Source organism: Thermobia domestica, chromosome 6 (genome assembly GCF_964235325.1).
Source record: "Thermobia domestica chromosome 6, izTheDome1.hap1.1, whole genome shotgun sequence".
NCBI lineage: Eukaryota > Metazoa > Arthropoda > Insecta > Zygentoma > Lepismatidae > Thermobia > Thermobia domestica.
Genome location: NC_137459.1, coordinates 242,687,202 through 242,709,218, shown reverse-complemented (window position 1 = coordinate 242,709,218; position 22,017 = coordinate 242,687,202). Strand labels below are relative to the sequence as shown.

The 22,017-nt window shown below is 35.3% G+C and overlaps 1 protein-coding gene across 3 annotated transcripts in view; it reads left to right on the top strand.

Moving 5' to 3' along the window:
• The window catches only part of LOC145688447 (uncharacterized), a 97,060-nt gene extending 81,081 nt beyond the window's left edge, over positions 1-15,979 (top strand). For all 3 annotated transcript variants that reach the window (XM_081762682.1, XM_081762683.1, XM_081762684.1), the window contains exons 7-8: positions 11,206-11,357; positions 15,276-15,979. In XM_081762682.1, the coding sequence (XP_081618808.1) occupies positions 11,206-11,357; positions 15,276-15,412 (289 nt within the window). In that variant the 3' untranslated portion in view covers positions 15,413-15,979. The remainder of the gene's footprint in view (positions 1-11,205; positions 11,358-15,275) is intronic.
• The last annotated feature ends 6,038 nt before the right edge of the window (positions 15,980-22,017 follow it).

Here is a 22,017-nt window from a genome sequence, read left to right as displayed (position 1 = left end):
ACTTGGGAATGATAACATCCATCTTGCTAACGTAGAATCTGTTAATGCCCCAGAAATTTTCATGGACTTCATTAAGGATTGTTTGATAATCATATCAGGTGGAACTCCGCTTCAGAAGGCCTCTTTTCTGCGATTTGTGAAGTATCCTTTGGTTGTTAATTTATTGTAACCTCTGGTTCCATAGTTACCTCCAAGGCTTTCATTTTCTGAATATAGTGCTGGGCACATTTTACATAGAAATAATGACCAGCTGCATGAAAATACCGAAACATTAATTTAATTGCATGCAAGTGAAGTTTGCAGTCCCCTGTTCGATCTGCATAAATCCAGATCCAGTCCCCTGTTCGATCAATAGCAGTACGATTCTGACCTGCTCTGTGTTCTGCAGCCAAAGTTTACCAGTTCGGGAAAAGTCACCATCTTCCTTTGAGATTTCCTCGATATCGTTTGTCAAGTGTCGAATAGTTTTGCTTTCTTGCAAATCATGGATATTGGTTTCTCCATCCAGACATTGTTGAATAAGATCGCGGATCTCAGATTTTGTCACCTCCTCAATCGATTGTAAATGTCTTTCTAACTACATGTACAGGGCGAGCTGAGTCAAGAAGTGAGCTCTCAATGATCTTGCGTAGCATGGCCGTTCAGAAGTGTTGTCTTGGAGTACAAAATACCCCAAAGTTCCTCTATACTACTTCCTAACATAATGATCCAATCATGGTTAGAAATGACATAAGTACGTGGAAACCTCCTAATCGCACTACAACTTTGGACAATTCAGAAATTTCTTCAGCTGCAGGTACGATTTCAACAGCTTTCCAGTTTAATGGCTGGTTGATTGTCACAACACATGTGCTTTGACCAATTTTCTTGCACTGTTTTGCTGCATACAGAAGAGTGGAGTAGATAGTATTGATATCTGATGCTAACTTATTGAAGAAAGGCAAAGGCACTACACTGCTTATATCAAAAGGAGAATCTTGATTCTTGTAAATGGCGTGCATGGCGCCATTTCACAATAGCTTTCACAAGATAAGAAAAATAAACACACTGCTGAACAAGACTGCACTTATTTAATATAAAAACACATTTACACGTGACGTTTTGATCTTCTAGCCAAGATCCTCATCAGACGTACACTCACTCACATACGTACACTCACTGATGTGTACGTAAATTCGTACACATCAGACGTACACTCACTCACGTACATCAGACGTACACTCACTCACGTACATCACTGAGTGTACGTCTGATGAGGATCTTGGCTAGAAGATCGAAACGTCACGTGTAAATGTGTTTTTATATTAAATAAGTGCAGTCTTGTTCAGCAGTGTGTTTATTTTTCTGATTTTATTCCCAAGACGTTGACTATGAGTGTGTGTCACTTTCACAAGATGCATGGCTATCCAAAGGTTGAGAATTCCGAAAATTTGAGCCCAGGAATAAGTGTCCCATCTGGAGGAGAGATAGAATTGATTTCAATTCTCGACAAGCCGATGTTTGCTTTCTCTTTGTAAGGAACTTATTTTTGTTAGCCAAAAGAGGACACAATTTCTTCTGGAGTTTGCAGACGAGGGATCAGAAAACCAGTTACTGATTCTTCAGGAGCTATACTTATTCGGATACCTCCCATGCTGTGGAAGGTCCTATAGCCATCAAGAGTTCTTGTGTTAAAATCAGAATTGTCGAAAACAAATTGCGAGAAATGACAAGTGGATTGCGGAGGAAAATTCATATGTACGAATTTCAGCGTAGCTGGCACATATACAAAGACTGTGAAGAATATCTACTAATTTGCAGGAACTGAAATGTCTTAAGCGGTAGACTCCTACAGCAAAGTGAATAGGAGACGTAAATGTTCTAGGGCGACACATTGAAATAATACTGTGACAGACCATGTCCTGTTTTCTGGTCAAAATCTTTGGATCACATTTCTTGCTTGCAGTTATTCCCTCAACTAAGATTCAGGGTTGGTGGGACATATTGATCCTTGTGAACAAACATGCGATCTGCCTGAGGATAAGATGAGTTTTCATAATTTTGATTGAATGTCTTCTCTGATAATTTTCGCTGCTATTAAAACCATCCGAGCTCTTTCTTGTTCCTCGTCGGTATCTCTCTTCTCATACCAAGCGCTATGCAATAGCTTCTTTCCTTCATCTTTAAACGTTAGAACAGTGTCTCTACCATAACCGTAGCAACCTTCTGTTACTATTAAACTGAAGCCACATCTTTCCATGAGTAGACTTTTCATTTGTGTTGTTGTATAGCAATCATTTTTGTCTGAATAATTTTGAAGATTTATATGGAGCTCTGTTACTGAAAATTTACATTCATCTTCATTTTTATATAGTTGCTCAGTTTTTCAAAAGCTTCTCTCTTCTTCTTTATCACAGGTCTGCAAGAATAGAAAATACAGCACATTCAGATTCAGATCAGAATCTAAGAAGAAAGGTAGTAACTTCAACTAAAAATTCAGCAGAAAAGTTCTTACTTATGTATGTAATAAACCTCCTTAATGTTTTGGAAAGGATAAATATATAAAATTTGTGGTATAGACATCTATCGACCATTCTTTCAACTTTGCAAGAGTTTCATTACATTCTTTAAAACGCAAACTGCTTCAAAATTAAATATTTCAGTTAATTTTTATCCGATTTGAACGAGCTTTCTTTTATATTGTAGGTAGCGAATAGCGCACTAAAATAACTGAAACCTATAACGTCTATTTTTCAAACGATAAGGAAATTTTTGCATAACTTGACAAGGTAAGGGCAAAACTTTCTGCATTTTTGAAGATTAGATGGATGTAGATTTCTTAAAAGTGATTGTATTCAAATATTTTACACTTACATGGAACATCCGTAAAGTGTTGCACGCCGATTTCAATGAAATTTTGCAGGTAGATACTAGACACAGAATAAAGTGACCCGTATTTTTTCGTTCCTCCGGTAAAATGGTTTGAAGGGGCCTAAGCCCCTCCTGAAGTATTTTCAGAAAAGCTTGAAGTCTCCAAAAGAACATGAGCAATTTGCAGAAAAAGGCGTATACACATACTAGATAGAAAATTTAGGAATACGGAAATTTTCTCTTTCGGTTTAATGGAGTGTAGGGTATTTTCACAATGTCCACTCCAAGCGTCCAATAGAAGAACTGTTTGACGCTGTGTTGTAGAAAAATACACGTGCTCTAGCCAACGACGATAAAGTTCCTTTGTGAGTTTTCCTGATTTTGAGGCGGCAAGATATACGTTACGAGGGCGAAACACAGTGTTGTGCACGCGTGGGCCGAACTCATCAGTTGGCTCCTTCAGAACAATGAGTAATGGTGCTAGCAAAGCACCATGGCAGAGATGGTCGGTTGTACTGTATAACTGTGTGTTGTCGCACTCACGAATTGGACAACTGTTTCCACTTTCTTCATTCCCTGAGCAGCCAAGGTTCGACCGCCATGCATTTCTAGTTGGAAACCACTTTGATCGGAGTTATATACATTACCTGGGCCGAATTGGATAATTTGGTGTTTTACATTGTCAATAAAGGCATTTACGGTCCTCAATATGTCCTCTTTAGCTTCAGACGTATGTGTCGTAGATATAAATTTCGTCACCTTTCGCGATACGATTTTGTGTGTTGTTTTAAATTCCCACAGCCAGGTATTTGATGCCTTAAATGATGGAAGGTGAAATCTATTGCTGGCCTGCAGAGCCCATCGTCGTAGATCAACATCGTATACTGGAAAGTGTGCCTCACGAGCGTCTTGGAATTGCCAAAGAACGTATTGAGATACCTGCGATATCTTATCCTTCCGTGTTCCTCCACCAATGACTTGCTTTTCCCAGCGTTCTAGCTGCTGCCTTGAGGTTACCTTTCTAAATTTTGCTTGTACGGATCGAAGGGATAGCTGTCTTTTAATACCACTTCTCCAGTAGTTGACTGCCTTTTGTTTGTATGCAAAGGTGATGTCTGCTTGACCATGTATGGTTGTGCCGCCATCACACTCTTCTATGTAGTCATCCACAGGAGAATATTGGGCGGTATTCTCTTTCCTGTCGTCCTTCTCAATTGCTAATGTTAATATTTCTTCTGTGTCCAACGTAACCATATCGTCTATCCAGTATTCCAGCAAGCATTTGCAATATGCGTGCTGTATCCCTTTCCTGTGCTGTTATTGGCGACTCTGGTCGATGTATCACTTCAAAAGCAACAAACAGTAAATGCAGAATGTTAGCGGGATTCATGCTGGATTTCTCTTCTTTAACACGCTGATGGAACAACAAATTTATATCATACACATATGAGTATTGACACAATGTACTTAACTTTTTGATTACTTATTATGTACACAAGGTAGATATTGATATCTCATTTGGACGTGTGGCTCATTATATTGAAATGTTCTTTTGTGGCATTCATGTATCATTATCACAAGTAAACAAGTTATTGTACAAGCCAAGGGCCAGATAAGTATAATTGCACAACGTCTTGTCAATTATCGGTCACATGTTTTGCACACACAGATGAAATTACTATCGCTCGAACTTATCATATGCAGCGATGAGCATGACCACCTCGTAGGCTTGCTACTGCAAGATAACATTATACATATTTCATAATACAGTTTGATATCTTCTACTGCCCAATTATATGCACTCAACCTTTGAAGCCGTTCTTCAGAATATATATCTCTCGCATTATTTGTTCAGTAAATGACACTTTAACAGCTTCCTGTCTGTGAGACTAAAATGTAAGATATTCGTATGTCGTTTCAGAAGTTCTTTCTTTTACGTGTAGTTTCTCCATGAGTGGGACATATACATTGGCTCGTAATAGAAAGATATACGGACCCCAGTAATATATGTTGGGTATGTGAAATATATGTTGGAAATTTCTGCAAATTGTTTGTGAGGTTTTGGAGATTTCAAGCTTTTTTGAAAATACTTCGGGAGGGGCTTAGGCCCCTTCAAACCTTTTTTCCGCAGAAACGAAAAAATACGTATTTCTTACTTTTAAGTCTAGTATCTGCATGCATAGTTTCCTCGGAATGGCTTGTACCCTTTTGTCGAATTTGGCCTTTGTCATTATTTTTGGAGATATTTAAATGTGGGCCGCTGTTTCCACTGCAACCGTTTTTTCACACAAAAGAAAAAAAACCGTATTCCTTAATTTTCTATCTACTGTGTGTATATGCCTTTTTCTGCAAATTGCTCATGTTCTTTTGGAGATTTCAAGCTTTTTTGAAAATACTTCGGGAGGGGCTTAGGCCCCTTCAGACCATTTTTCCGCAGAAACGAAAAAATACTGGTCACTTTATTTTGTGTCTAGTATCTACCTGCAAAATTTCGATGAAATCGGCGTGCAACACTTTACGGATGTTCCATGTTAGAATTGAAGTTAGATGTTTTTAGAGTTAAAATAATTTTACACAAACGATCTACGACTTTTTGTTTCTGAATTACGTCCAAATTACGAACTATAACCATATCGAGTGGCAGCCATCTTTGTTCGCCATTTTGAGGATGACGCACACATGCGATTTTTAGTATCTTGTTCCATATAACTTGAAAAAGCATTCCTGAACTTTTCAGCTTTTTATAAATTATTTGAGTTCAGCCTCATTTTTGGCCCTTTATTTACTGGACTAATGAAACCTACTCTTGAGACGTTGAATCTGGAATGGTGGGGGGGATATTGAATTCTCTTTCTGCTCTTTGGAGATTCATGATTAAAACCGGGGCGGCAGATTTCTATCGCTTTTCGTTGTAATAGAGGGTTATAATATGGGCGAAGATGGAACCTACTTTTGGGACGTTGAATCCACATCGAAAACTATTTGATTCTAACCTTCACCGTTTTTGGCGATCTATTACTGAAACCAGAAATGATCCATATATGCTACTCTAGGCCTCTAAAGAGGGATAAGAGCGGAAATTGCATCTACTCCTGGAAAAATGGTGGTCGATTTTTAAAATAGGTACAGTCCTGACCATAGAAACCTACATGGCCCGTTAAAAAGAATCCAAAAGATGGATCTAGATCTTTATGCATTTCCTTTATGTTTGGTTCATTTTCCCTGGATTTCTGTCTCAGACAGGGATGGAAATTTAACACATAATGTAATTTTCTTTCTTGTATGTGTAGATCAAAATATCTACAATACAGCAAAATATGCTAATTTTAAGTCTCGAATTTAATACATGATTTATAGTTTTACTTTAGAACAGTTAGAAAGACAGACATAGAAGTAAGGCAACGTCATAACTACAGATAGACTACAATGATTAACCATCTGTTTCACGCGACATGTTTTATGTTTCACTGCCAATCCGAGTTTTCCGAAAGCATGTCCTTGCCTAGTTAGCTTCATTGAAGCCAAACTAAGGAGCAATTTCTGAAAAATCTATCAAAATCAGTAGGATAAAAGCAAAAGCATTTGAAACGAGTATGCTCTTTTCTAATAACGTGATTCATCCTATCCAGGGACGTACGCAGGAATTTCAGGGGAAATCGAAAGCTTCTCCTGGGGGACCAAATTCAATATGAGGACAAATTGTATTAAACTTTGTAAAATTGGCCTGGGCAAAATTTGTAGAAAAGGCGGGATTTCAGGGGCGGTACACTCGAGGACTTACCTCCTGCGTTCCTCCGTGGCGAGTTACTTTTTTCTTTTTAACAAGAGAACCTTCGCGGGACTTACAGCCAAATTTCTGTAAAGGCCGCATATATATCTCATGGGACCTAGATGTCTACCATATGTTGCTATTTTCTTAAAAGGCCATCAGTCGATCTTGGTGAGTTTTTCCCAATAGAATAAACGGACAGGACCGCGAAGAAAGGTTTTCTGAAAACTGGCCAGTAAATTTATTAGTATTTTTGTAATTTCATTGTTATTTGCGACTCATACAGAAAGTTTAATATAAGTCCAATGGGATTTACTTGGCACTTAACTGTTTTAAAACTATTTTTATATTACACTTCTTAATGCAATGCATTCTCCTATATAAATTTTGTGTTGTTAATAATTTTCAACCCTATGCTCACAGATGTTCGGAACATCATTTTAATATTCTTTCATGAATTCTTAAACATTCTTCTTCTCTCATAAAGTAATTGTGTATATATATATTGTCTGTAGAATCTGAATAGTTCTATTTAAGCACAGATTTGCATATATATATATATATAAAGTAAATAAAGAAAAATTCAACCCAATTTTGACGAACTGCAAGCTTTACTCACAGTCTATCTACTTGGATGACCAACACAACGATATTATTCACAAAAAAAAAAAAAAAAAAAAAATAGTCTAATGCCAAAATGCGTGGAAATTAAGAAAGTGATAAATCGTAGATTGAGGATTCGAAGAATCTACTCTAAGAAAAATGATCTCATGATTGGTTCTAAAGATTCACTCAGGTCAGAAAAGAAAACATTTCAAATTTACTTCAAAAACACAAGCTTCATGCCAAAAGAACCATCTAACTCAACACTAAAAAATTGGTTAGCATTCTCTCTAGGTTCAAATGTTGAGACAAACAAACCCATACGACACATGAAAGGTAGTCAATTTTGTTGCTAACGAACGAAGAACGTGCTAAATCACAATGTTTGCACAACTATCGAAAGATTTTTTTAATAGTGGTTCTAATTTTAAACTTTACACTTCTATTTTCACAATGAAGTTACTGTTTATTTAAACGTTCTTTGGTCTGAAAATGTATTATGGAACTTATGAGTGGAAACTGAAATTAAATAAAATCATCTTGTTATATAAAAATAATAATGGAAAAGAATAAACTTTTAAGCAAATTAGATATACTATAGTTTAACATTTTAAATTATTAAACAAACATACATATTGTTTTGGATTTTGTCTTATACACGAAATGATACCTAATAAGAGCTTTTATGTAGAAGCTCACTTGTTCTGGAAATATAATCGTGAGACGTCATCAAATAATAGTCATATAATCTCAGTCAAGCTTTCCCACTGGCATAGTAGCTTGGACGCGCGTTTTTGCTGCACGAGGTTCTGGGTTAAATTCAGGGCATGACAGCTTGGAAATTTGAATGCATTACGGTGGTTCGGGTTCCAGATAAATCTGTAGGTCCACAACTCGGTGATAGAAACGAACACTGAATTTGAACCATATAACCAACCAAAATAAGACAAATCGAATACCTACATCGGCTGACAACAGTAGACAGGTCATTATTCTAAGCTACATCTTGGAAAAATGTGTTTGAGGGAACTGTTAGAGAGGGAATTCACCTCATTAACGAGAGTTATTATGTTTTAATCCCACGGCCAGCCATTGTCATTTCTATTTCTCCACCATCTGCCTCAGTTCGACAAGGAAAGGCATTAGGTGAAACCTGCAATATCTAGACCTTTGCCCTGTTTCGTACTGAAATATGCTTCTTAGTACGTTCTTGAAGCATCTACACGTTTATACCTTTAAAAAGCAATCACGGAAACTCAATCACATGTAAACTTATTAATCAATCGGGTTGGAGTTTACCTTTGCCTTTCAGCGCTGAGGCTCTTAGAGACTAGACTTGCTGATCAAATATTAATCAATAATTTTAATAAGTGTTGCCCACGATATGAGTCGAGACGAGAAATACATTTTTCATGTCTCGTGTCGTAAATTGTTAGAAGTCTTGTCTCGTCTCGATTCTCGAAGGGTTTCCCCGGCCAAGTAAGTTTGTGGTGGACAACATCGTGTCAGTGGGTTTTGTACAGGTACTCTGCCCCCTCCCCCCCACATTCTTATTCCACCATCATTCACTTGCCCTAATCATCCGTCTGCATTAGCCTGGCAGCCGTAATCGTGGGACGTTAAACTGAAAGATTTCATTTCATTTTCATTTATTCTCGGAGGGTTGTTTCTTTTCTTGTCTTGTCTCGAAAATCCCTAGTCCACGAAAATTTCTCGTAAATCCATTGCAGTTATCTGTCATACTTAATTTTAATTTATGTTTATAAATTATTAATTTACACGATTCGATTTGTTTAATAATAATAATAATAATAATAATAATAATAATAATAATAATAATAGGTTGATTGCATGTGCATTTATAATAATAATGTCGTATAATCGTATAATACATTTTAAAAGGAAATAAGGGTTTCATATGCTGTATCTAAAGTCGCGGACACTTCTAGAAAAGGGTGCGGAACACTGCAGAAGACAACAAAATTATCCGTTGAACTAGCAATTGATGTTCCTTTGAAAGATATCGCGTTCCTATTAAATAGCATCATTAAGTTCTGTCTGGAATTTTATTAGTAAGTAAATAATAATAATAATAAGAAGAAGAAGAAGAAGAAGAATAGTGAAAAATTACAGGTAGTTCACATCACATCCTTTAGTTTTAACTTATTTCCACTCGATATGTGAAGCATTTAACTTGTTTTTATACCAGGTTTTCGATGCTTGGGATAGGCGATTTGGAAGCAGTGCGAGCGGAAATATTCGGCACTTATTCATCCTCCAAATTTGCTGATTTATTGGCTGATTTCCGTTAAAGTTCTCTTTCAGTGCTGAGGCTAATAGAATAACACTTAAAGTTCACAGTTGTATCCGAAACTGTTTAGTGAGTTCGGTTACTACCCCAGGAATTACGCGTCTTCGTGGCTATATTGTTAACTAATGAGATTTTGGCATGGGAGTTCGATTTCTGACAGTAGCTTATGTGATTCGGATCCCACGTTAAGCTCTACATCCACATCTCTTACAGCCTCGGTGTTGAAAAGAATGATGTACTCAAATCCAACCAATGAACCGCTGTACACTGAATCCAAGATATCGTTCACCGAAGACATGCGTATTAGCCTTTTCTTTATTTTGTTAAAGCGAGCGTCAGCGAAGCTTCTACTATTCAGCACGATCGCTATTTGTGTGTCTGTCTGTCCATCTGTTTGTTCCACGACAACTCGTAAAATATATCCGATTTTAATGAAAATTGAGATATCGGTTCCTTCAACAGTCCTAAAGAGTTTTGTTTTCTTTAATTATAATTATTATTATAATGATTTTCTTTAATTCATTATGATATTCTTTGGTGTCTATAATATAAATATTTCGATACGATAAATCTGTTATATTACTTTAGAAGCTATTCCATTTGGAATATTCTTTACAAGATAAATTTGTTCTCGTAGTTAAATCAAAGCATGTATTTTCTACAAGCCAATTAGGTTATTCCCAGTAATTGCGGTTAAAACTATAGAAATAATTTAGTGAACGTTTATTTTCTTAAACAGTGATTCCCTTTGCGCGGAATACTGAAGAACTAGATGAACATTTTCTATGTCACTTTCGGCTCAAGAATATACATTAGAGACAAAAAAAGAAGACTTTATAATTTGGTTTAATACAAATGATGCCATGTACTATATTACATAGCTGTAACGTATTTATAGTTTTCTTACATCCACACTCTTAGCAATAGAAGGCAGATTGTTTGTTTAAAAAAAAAAATTAAAAAAACGTAAACAGGATTTAAACCTATGCTAAAATGAAGTTATGTATGCCAACCAATACATCAAGAAGGCTTCACTCTAGAAGCTGTTCATTTGTGTCTGTATCTTGGTGATCTACACCTCGTAGAAACATAAATTCTGTATCATCCAGTAAGCCCGATTTTGATTTCATTTGTCTTTTATCGTAATACCTGCAGATCTTTTCGTATATGACAATTACATATTTACTTGACGGCAATATCCAGATAATCAATATCTCTGCTGCAAATGGTTATGTTACTGTGTAGCAGAGTGGAAGGAAAATAGATTTCCCTGTAAGCACAGATCTGAGGGACGTAAGGCTCTAGATAGAGTATTTTTTTTTTCGAACTTTTTTTTTTCACCGTCTAGGTTTGTACGATCACAAATGTACCAGATTCCAACTGTAATTCGAAAAAAAAAAAAAAAAATGAAAACAAACATGTATAGGGTGGAGAAAGCAAAGGTTACACTTTCACTCAAACATCGAGTTGTTTTTTTTTATTAGCATTAGTATTATTATCATTTTACTGAATGACTGGAGAAACAACTGACGTATAATCTCTATTCTTCATTAATTATAATTCCTATGTATTACGAAATGATCTTTTTACTTTGTTGCTTTCCTTATGTAAAAAACATTTTTCAATTTTATACTTTTATTTTCTTTTTCTTTTTATTTATTTATTTTTTTAGGATTTATGAGTCTGGTGTGGTCCATCAGCAGGAAGTTCGATGGCCCGCAATGGTTTGTGATTTACCTGGCGTTCATCCGTTATTTGCTTCAATACTGTTTAGAAATTTTTTCAGAAGCTACTGTAAGGGTAACGATAGTTGCACGTTTCGAGGTATGTGAACTTTTTACCATCAGATTTCGTAGTTTTAATTAATATATGTTAAAGATTGCACTATAATGCACATCTATAATAATAATAATAATAATTCGTTATTGAATATGAAAATTACAGATAAAAATCTTATTACAATTTCCTCAGTGCAATAAAATACAGACAATAAATGAAAATACATACAACATAATGACAAATACAACCACAAACTAAAACAATACTAAAATCACATATTTAAAAAAGACACTAACACATGCTAAAACATTTAATAACATGCAGAGATATCCGATCTATGCTGGTAAATGATATAAAAGATGTTTCTTAATATAGCGAAAATCATTGTTAAAGGTATCTGTTGTACGAGAATATTTATTAACTGTTTTCAGGTCCTTAATACAAAGTTTCTTTTGCTAATTTAAGTATATATCTAAACATTCGAAAATTTCTTGTGTTGCTTCTTGGGTCATAAAAATTTAAAATATGAGACAAATGTAATTTACCTACTAAAATATTATCGATTCAAACAATTCACTTCTCTTGGCTAAACTTAATAAACCTAATGCCAACCTAGTTTCTTGAGTTGATTTCCAGTAATGTTTCTTTAAGTGTCCATCTTAATCAAGCAAGATATGAATTTTCAATAGATTCTAAATTATTGTGAAAATGTTGAGTATATCTGTTCTACACTTTAGAAGAGTATTCTAGGCGACTTCTTACATTTGCAAAATGTAAGAGTAAACAAATTTTCAGACTTGTCAAATCTCTAGAAATTCATTTGATTAAATCCAGGTTTCTATGTGCTTTAGAAGTAACACTTTCAATGTTCTTATTGAATAATATCTTACCATCAAAGACAATATCTAAATCATTGATGAAGATAACAATATTAATGGCTCTATCATCAATTTTATACTTAAAATAAACAGGATTAGTTTTATTGATGAACATAATATAAAACATTTTGTTAAAGTTGAATGGTCAGGAATTATTATACGACCATTCAACAACTGAATTTATGTTTTCGTGGATGATAAGGCAATCTTTAACGTTAACAATAGTGTTATAAATTTTAAGATCATTAGGGTACATATGGAATTTACAATTTGCCTTATCTGTAAGATCATTAACAAAAAGTAAAAACAAAAGGGGACTGAAATTTAAACCTTCAGCTACACCAGAGTGTATATATATATTACGTGTTAAAGATGTTCACTGGTTATATCTAACAAAGAATTTCCTAATCAACAAGTAAGACTTAAACCATTTCATAAAAACTGACGAAAGATTGTAAGGTTTTAATTTATTAACGAATAAAATATGCGGCACTTCATTAAAAGCCTTTGAAGAGTTGAAGTAAATAACATCAGCCTGTCCATTATTCCTAATTACAAGCAGAACATCAGCCATAAAATGAGACAGATTACTAGCCGTAAATCTATTCTTAATAAGCTCATGTTGCTGTTCGCAAATATCCATGTAAACATGATTATATAAATATTTTAGGTAATATAATAAGTTTAGGTAATATATTCAAAATAGTTAAAACACACACATACATCCCCTTTTATATATATAAATACAGTCAGCGAGCGAGCGAGAGAGAAAGAGCGACCCAAGGTATCACCACTTCCACATTGCAAAAGCATATATCAGGTATTGAATTGAAAAATCTATGTAAAGACTTTCTGCTGTGGCATGCTTCATAAGGACAATTCCAGTCTGCTCACGTGACCTTCGGGGTTCATGAACTTCTTGCGAGCGTTCCGACTTTGGATTCTCTGTTTATACTCTCTTTCTATGCCTCGGATAATTTTTCAAGAACACAAATGACATGCTGTAATATGAATTTTGAGAAGTAACCTCTATATGACAAATAGCTGCAAATAAATACACTACATAATTTATTTATTTCTATTAAACGATTTTCTTAATTTATATTTAACATTCTTATATATAATACCGACGTACTGTGAACATCTATCTCAGATGTTATATTTTAACCATAATAATTACTATGTTCTGCAATGATTGTTATATATATATATATACAACTGATATATTTTAATGTAATTATTTTATATAATTTTTCATGCATTACGGAAAATATAACTTTAAAATATTGACAGATGGGAATCGAACTCACAACCTTACGATTTGAAATCCAACGGCTTACCGCTGAGCTAACACAAGCACTCTTCGGAAGATGCTTCTAGCGATGTATAGTGGCTCTCTAGATAATTATGACATTCATATCCACTGCAAACGCTGTTTTTGTTCTACTTTGACTTTAGTACTCAGGCGAGATTTATGTTCTATGTCTTAACTTTCAGCATTCTTTTACATATGGAAAGATGCGTTTACGTATCTAAATTTTCCATTACGTATGGAAAGCTAAATGACAAACAAGCATGTGCTGACATTAATACAAAGTTTCGAAATATTTTATCATTAAGTATTTCAATCAATGTTGCTTTTTTATACAATTGGTAACAAGTCATATTATATTTAAAAGATGAAAAACATATCTGCAAAATTTTTCCGATTGCAAAGGTTGGCTTCGAGGTTTGAACCTGCTTTACTTTTTTCCGAAGATACCCGAAGTTGGACTTAGAAAATTTTTGCCTCGAAACAGCAATAAAGAATGCGCTCAACCTTTTTGAGACAAGGTGCACATTATGGTAATTGAAGATTCCTTCTCGTGTGAACTGAGCCTCATCTGTAAACACTGTTGCGGATGGGAAGATGGGATTAACGGCACACTGCTGGAAATCCCATTGGCAAAAGCGTACTCGCGGCAGATGTTCCGCTGCTGACAAAGACTGCACTCGTCGCAGGTGATCTGGGTACCGGCTCGCTCGACGACATACAACTGCATGTGGTTTAAACGTAGTTGCCTAATCCCCTTGTGCTTCACGCAGGACTGTCCCTTACAGCATCTAAAATCTGCTCTTCCGCTTGTGGGGTTATAGCTCTTGGGCTGCCAATGTTTCCAGCAGCAAGCTGCGCAAAATTCCCATATTCATGCAGGTGGTGATGGATACCTTCAAATGTTTTTTCTTCGTTACATTTACTCTTGGTAACTGATATCAGGGGTTCTGCTTTCTAATGATAACACAGCCACACAACAAACACACACACACACAAAAAAAAGTTGCGTGCACTGGACCCCAGGGAATGGATTCGATGTAGTTTGTTGCACAAAATCCAGTTTTCGAAACCCCAGGGCGATTGACCGTGGCTTATATATATATATATGGGCGTAAGACTTGAGCCAATTTTGGATAGGGAGGATATGTAACACAGCCACACAAAAGAAAAAAGTTTTGTGCTGCGAACCCCAGGGTATGAATTCGATGTATTTTGTTCCACAGAATCCAAATTTCGAGATCTCAGGACGATTGACCATGTCAATTTTTTATGTGCGAAAAATTTGTTCGATTTGGGATAGGGATAAGTGATTTTCTTTTTTTCGTGTGTGGGTGTGTAATGTTTCAAGTTGACTTGCGTTTTAATGTCTGATGTTGACACATTGTAGAAACAGGATACAAGGTAGTCAATAAACTCTTGTAAATATTGAAAAACCACACACTCGTTCTCACTTTCATCCGGCACCATCTTATACTAAATTCGTGAATCATGTTTCTGAGATAAAATAAAGTGCTCGCTGCAGTAAGTGAAATAATTAGAAAATGCATTGCTACCATCTGATTACTGATTCAGTTTGTCTTTCAGCAGATTTTGTACACTTCTCTTGAATTAGATTATAATATCGACATGAAAATTACGTTGTAATAGTGGAGAAGGCCTGTTTCCATCTATTCGCGATTAGCAATTCTTTACACTTACTCACCTGAATTTCTTATCTCTATGGTATCCCTTGTTTACATTTTATTTTATTATTCTTTTTTATTTTTTCAGAAAAGATAGTTCTTTCACGTAAGGTGTTGAAAGAGAATCGTCTGGCAAAAGCAAAATTGCACCGAAAGAGAATTAAGAGAATGCGGTGGAATAAAAGAGAAAGAAGTTTGGTAATCCTCAATGATCGCGGAAAATAAATGACTCTAGAGTGAGAATTCTTATCCTCAGAAACCTCTGTTTAAACTTGACTGCTTATTAAAAGTGAGATATTTAAATAATATATATAGAAAAAAATAATATATATATATATATGCAGTTTTGGCTCTTAAAAGAAGATGTAAAAGGAGCAGAAGTCAGTGTTTTAAGTTCGTTACATTTTTAACTAACATAACTCTTTCCTATGTGATACTATAGGTTGTGACAAGTCACTAATTTTACATAACATTTAAAAAGCCTATAACAATGCTGTATTCTTTTGATTAAAAATTTAAACTTAGTCATAATAAGATTTCTTTTCACGGTTGTGTTAGTCAAGAGTATTATACTGAAAGTATTGTCAAAATAAGAAATACTTATTTTTTTTAAAAAAAAATATTATTTTTTAAAATTTTTATATAAAAATCTCTAAAAATTTTAGTTTGTAACTGTTGTAGTAATGATGTATGCTTTTGACTGAAATGTTAAAAAGTATAAAATTGTTGTTTCTACTTACAAAGAAAAATTATATGTACAGTTCTGCAAAATAAAATTGCGTTCTTTCTCTCTTTCTTTTCCTAAGTCCCTTAAAATTGTAGGTTTTGCAACAATGCATCCGAAGTAATAGGAGGAGAAACCATAGAGAAAAAAAATAACCAGGCTTCCGAACACAGCTCACAGTTTGCTGCTTGAAATACTTAGCTTCTCTCTTTTTACTGAATGGAATGACACTTTTAGAGCAAAATAGTACTTTGGCAAATGCAGAAAAGTTAAATACACACGCTTTCCGACCACAAAATTTGTAAAAAAAAAAAAAAAAAAAAAAAAAAAAAAAAAAAAAAAAGTAGAACTGTTAAGAAGTTCGTTATGTACATATACAACTGGAGAAGAACTTCGTAGTTGTTTTGATAGCCATTCATGTTGTTTCTTTTTGTGGGGATTTCGTACTTTTGAACATGGTTCAAATCTCACTGGGTTATTTTATTTATTTTTATTTTGTACATTTTCAGTTATTCTTGCCGTACACTTCTATAGTATATGTATTTCACGGGGGTAATTGACAACTTTCTAACCTATTAAAAAATAAGAAGTTCCGCAGGCGTAAAACGTTTTTTGTATATTCCAATGTGATTCATCCTTAGTGAAAATCACTTCTTACATCGATCCACAACATTTTCGTAAACGTGTAAATAAATCCGGAGATCCTGTGTTGAGAAAAAACACTATCAGCCCTAATAACAACTTCATCACTACTAGAACATAGTTCATATTATTATTATTATTATTATTATTATTATTGTACGCGTATTTGACGTGGGAGAGCCTGGTTCTATTCCCGGCGAGAATTCATGTTGCTCGGAGCACATGTTTAGCTGTAACCTTGCAGCTGAAACGGACACTAAACTCAAAATAAAGTCTAATAATAATAATAATAATAATAATAATAATAATAATAATAATTTTATTATTATTATTATTATTATTAAGGTGGGGACAGAAGAAAAAGGTTTAGGGGTATTAATAAAAGCAGGGGCGGATTCAGAACGGACTCAGCGGTGAGGGAAGTAGGTAGTGAAAGATTGTGTTTTCTCTCTCATCGCACTTTTGCAGCACTGGTGACTGTGAAATTCAGGAAGTTGAATGACCTTTTCCCTCCTGGATCTATGAATAGAACTGAGACTGACAATGAAATGCAAACCCGAAATACCTTAGTGTCGAATACTATAACCATGGCTTATTTCGAATGAATACAAGAAATTGGAAATTAGACTTTTTTCGAAACATCTCTTACGTAAGTATAACATCTAATCACGTAGATGTTATAGTAGATCTCACGTAGATCTCAAAAGACGTAAACTTCTCGAAGCTGTTACAGCAATTTATTCTCATATCGTTCAGGATATATGAAAAACGTGAATACTGACAGCGATACTGATAAAAATGACGTATTTGGGGATTGTTTGTAATGTATCTTGATCCTCTTTGATTTATAACATTACAGAAACAGATTTTGGTACTTCTAATTACATTAAATTCTTGCAATTATTTAATTTTAAGCAGTGTTGCAAACTTTACCAATGTGTATTATATCTCCAGATCAGTTTGAGATATCAAATTGCTGTAAACTGCATTGTGATCTTTACGTCCGTTGAAAACCTTCTATGTTATTGAATATGATACTCATCCAAGCAGTTATTCGAAATAAAATCTTTCGGAAAAATAGTCAAATTTTTAATCCCTTATGTGAAGACTATGGAGCATGGAAGCTTCTCAGTTGCGGCAAGTGACTTGCCAATAATGGCTGAATACCAATGATGAAAACTTTGTACCTATTTATTTTAAATAAATCATATCATGATCATAGTATGTCACACATGTACTGTGGATGTGCATGCCCCGTCCATGTTACTTGCTTTATTATTTATTACTGTTATAGAAGCCTAAAAAATTTGGATCTTTGTGGGTGTTCATCATACTGTAGCATCGTTAGTTTCTAACAAAATTTTATCCTTTTTTAAATTAGTCTAAAAGCTACAAAACTGTAAAGATAAATCTATATATATAAAATTGAAAATCACTATGTTTGTGACTCTAAATCTCCTGAACCGCCCGACCGATCTCAATCAAATTTGTAACGTAGATTAGGTTCGAGGCTGGGCTGGATTTGGGCTATTTACTTTGATGGTAGAACTAAGAGGTTGGGGAAGGGGGAGGGGATATAACAAAATAAATAAAACTTAATAATTCCTGAACCACTTGACCGATCTTGATCAAATTTTCAACATAGATGAGGTTTAAGCCTGGGATCGTTTTTATGATTTAAATTTGACGGAGCAACGTAGAGGAGGAGAAGGAGGGGAAGATATATAAAAATCAATTTATATAAGACTAAAAGTGACTATTTTTGTAACTTAATAACTCTTGAACTATCCGACCGATCTCAATCAAATTTTCAAGATATATCACCCAACCAATCTCGATCAAATTGTCAACATATGTGAGGGTCGGGCCTTGGATGTTTTTTTATTGTTTCATTTTGACGAGCCAACGTACGGGAGGGGAAGGGGGGAGTTATATGTAAAAAAAAATAAAAGTGACTGCCTTTGTGACTATCACTCTTGAACCACACAACCGATCTTAATCAAATTTTCAACATACATGAGTTTAGGGGCAGTGATTACTTTAGGCTATTCACTTTGACAATGCAACGTAGGGGAGGGGGAGAGGAATTTAAAAATGATCAAAAATGACCGATATTAGTCTTTAATCCGTAGTTTTCAGGGTCGATGAGAGAAACAGTGACACTTCTGATGCTATTTTAATCCAAGTTCAGCTCTGATAGTTGGGAAGGGGGAAGGTACGACGTAGGGGAGGGGGATAAACATTTAAAAATGATCGAAAATGACTAGTATCGAATCCTTAGTTTTAGGAGTAGCTGAGATTAACAGTGACAATTCTGATGCTGTGTGCCGCAGCACGGAGAACGGGGAGGAGAGCTATATATAATAATGATCGAAAATGACCAATATTAGTGTCTAATCCAGCGTTTCCCAACCTTTTCCAACTTGCGGCACACTACGGATGTAACTTGAATTCTCGCGGCACACTCATAGATATTATTTTTATTATTATTATTATTGTTATTATTATTATTATTATTATTATTTGCAAATATAAAATACCATGATATTTTTTCCCCTGTGATTACTGATCTCCTTCTCACAGAGATGAAAGCTCGATCCTGGTTTTCCCCTATGCTAATTCATTATGCTTATTTTCATTCTAATTTTAAAATAGAAAACAATTGAAATGAAATATAGAACTCATATTTTAAAAAATACGCTTTCTTTTTCGAAAACTGTATCCAACTTTTCACGAAGAACGAAGCTCACTAAATAACGAGCTAACAAACAAATGACTTGTACTTTTAAGTTTGCTGTTTTAACCAAAACCGGTGCATATTATTGCAATCTCACAGCTTGCGATGCATCGAAGTCAAAACACAGCTGTTGAACAAAGTGTTTTTCTGTCATTCACGTGCGAATGAGTGTTCTACGAACGTTCACTTGACGCGTACCGTACAAGTGCTTCTATTTCTCGGTGTAAGTATGATTCTCAATTGAAGCGTATCATAGCAGCTAACCATGGAAATGTCTACGAGCCAAAATACTATCTGCTACACAGCAATAGATGTAGAATAATATATTACAATTACAGTAATTTTTTCCATGGTAGAAATTCATAGTAATGTGAAATACAAAAATATACATTTTCCCCTATGTCTTGCAATTTAATTGCTATACAATTAATAATTTTGTTTCGATTTCCTCGCGGCACACCAGCGGTTCATTCACGGCACACCGGTTGGGAAACGCTGGTCTAATGATCCCATAGTTTTCGGGATCATTCAGATGAACAGTGACATTTCCGATCCGGTTTAAATCCAAAATCAGTCTCGCCACTTGGCAGAGGGGGAGAAAGATATATATATATATATATATATATATATATAAATGATCGAAAATGGCCAATGTCAGTGTCGACTTTATAGTTTTCTGGGTCGCTTAAATAAACAGTGATACTTTCGATCCCGTTTGAATCCAAATTCAACCCTGAGTAGTAGAAAATGGATCGATCTGGACCATATTAGACCATAAGAGGCCAACTCAGGAGCCCCTGGGAAATCGAACACCTTGAACCGTCGACCCACGGTCTTTTACAACCTCCATTTTAGGGGTGTATTTCTTCCCTTTTATGAGCACTTTTAGGGGGTGTACTCGTTCTCTTTTATGAGCACTTTTTAGGGGTGGACTCGTTCCCTTTTATGATCACTTTTTCAACCCCTATTTGAACATAGCAGAGACTACGAACACATAGCAGGGGTGTACTCGTTTTCAACCCCTATTTGAACATAGCAGAGACGGGGTGTTCTCGTTTCCAACATAGCAGAAATTACATAAGACTATGTAACATAGCAGGGGTGTACTCGTTCCAACCCCTATAGCAAAGATTACTGAACCGTCCACCCACGGTCTACAGATAGTCCGTCGACCCACGGTTTTTTACGACCTCCATTTTAGGGGTGTATTTGTTCCCTTTTATGATCACTTTTTCAACCTCTTAGCAGAGACTACGAACACATAGCAGAGCATATGACTACGTAACATAGCAGGGATGTTATGATCCCTTTTTCAACCTCATAGCAGACTACGAACACATAGCAGAGCAGATAATCTTTTAAGGGTGGACTCGTTCCCTTTTTCCACCCTTATTTTACCATAGCAGGGGTGTACTCGTTTTCAACCCCTATTTTATCATAGCAAAGAATACATAGCAGTTGGCCTATTTTCCACCCCTTATTTTAGCATAACAAGACTACGTAACATAGCAGGGATGTATTCGTTTCCACCCCTAATTGAACGTAGCATAGATTACATAAGACTACGTTTCCACCCCTATTTGGACTCGTTCTCTTTTCCAACCCCTATTCGAACTTAGCAGAGAATAGCAAAAACACATAAGACTACGAACATGGCAGAACATAGCAAATTCGTTCCACCCCTATTTAAACATAGCAGAACTAATAAAAGAGTATGACTTATTTTAGCATAGCATAAGACTACGTAACACCCTGAACCGTCCCTTGAGCACATTATAGCAAAGACTGTAAGGGGTGTTCTCGTTTCCAACATAGCAGAAATTACATAAGACTATGGAACATAGCAGGGGTGTACTCGTTCCAACCCCTATAGCAAAGATTACTGAACCGTCCACCCACGGTCTACAGATAGTCATTTTAGGGGGTGTATTTACTCTCTTTGATAACCACTTTTTCCACCCCTAATTGGACATAGCAGGGGTGTATTTGTTCCACATTATCCATCTATTATTATGTTGATGGCTCTTTTTCAACCCCTATTTGAACATAACGGAGATTATTTTCTTTTACGGGGGAACAATATTCATTAGCTGTATAAAGATTGCAAAGGAATGCAGACTTCCGTGGTTTGTTATCAGTTACATAATAACTTCCGCCATATGTGGATAATTCTCATTACGTTATTCATCCGGATTTTAAAAACATTGTGCTAGTGAGTACAACCTCGTGTATTTTTCTTCGATGAAAAAGTGCTGACATAATTTCACAATCGTCTCGAAATTATGACATTTTTTCCTCAAGAGAATACTGATTTAATAGTATGTGTTGATCGTTCGCGGTATGAATTAGGAATTGGAGACGCAAGGCTGCTAGTTGTTTTATAGGATTTACGTGATCGGTGACATCATCCCTATTGCGGAATGCAATTACAAAGGTTTGTGTTGATCGCTCGCGATCTGTCTTGTCATTCAACGATAGGATTTAAAAAAAGAGGAAACCCCGACCGTGACTCGGTGACCATCCCTATTGCGCAATATTGCGCAATGCAATTACAAAGGTATAAAAGACTGACCGAGAAGTTCTTTTTAATCAGTTGCTTGTTGGTATTTAAAGAGTAAACTTCTTATCGGTGAAGCTGAGATTTAGAATTTGAATTTGTGTGTGTTTTCTGTCAGTTCTCTATAGGTAAGACATAACGATAATATCATATTATAAAAACTCACTTCT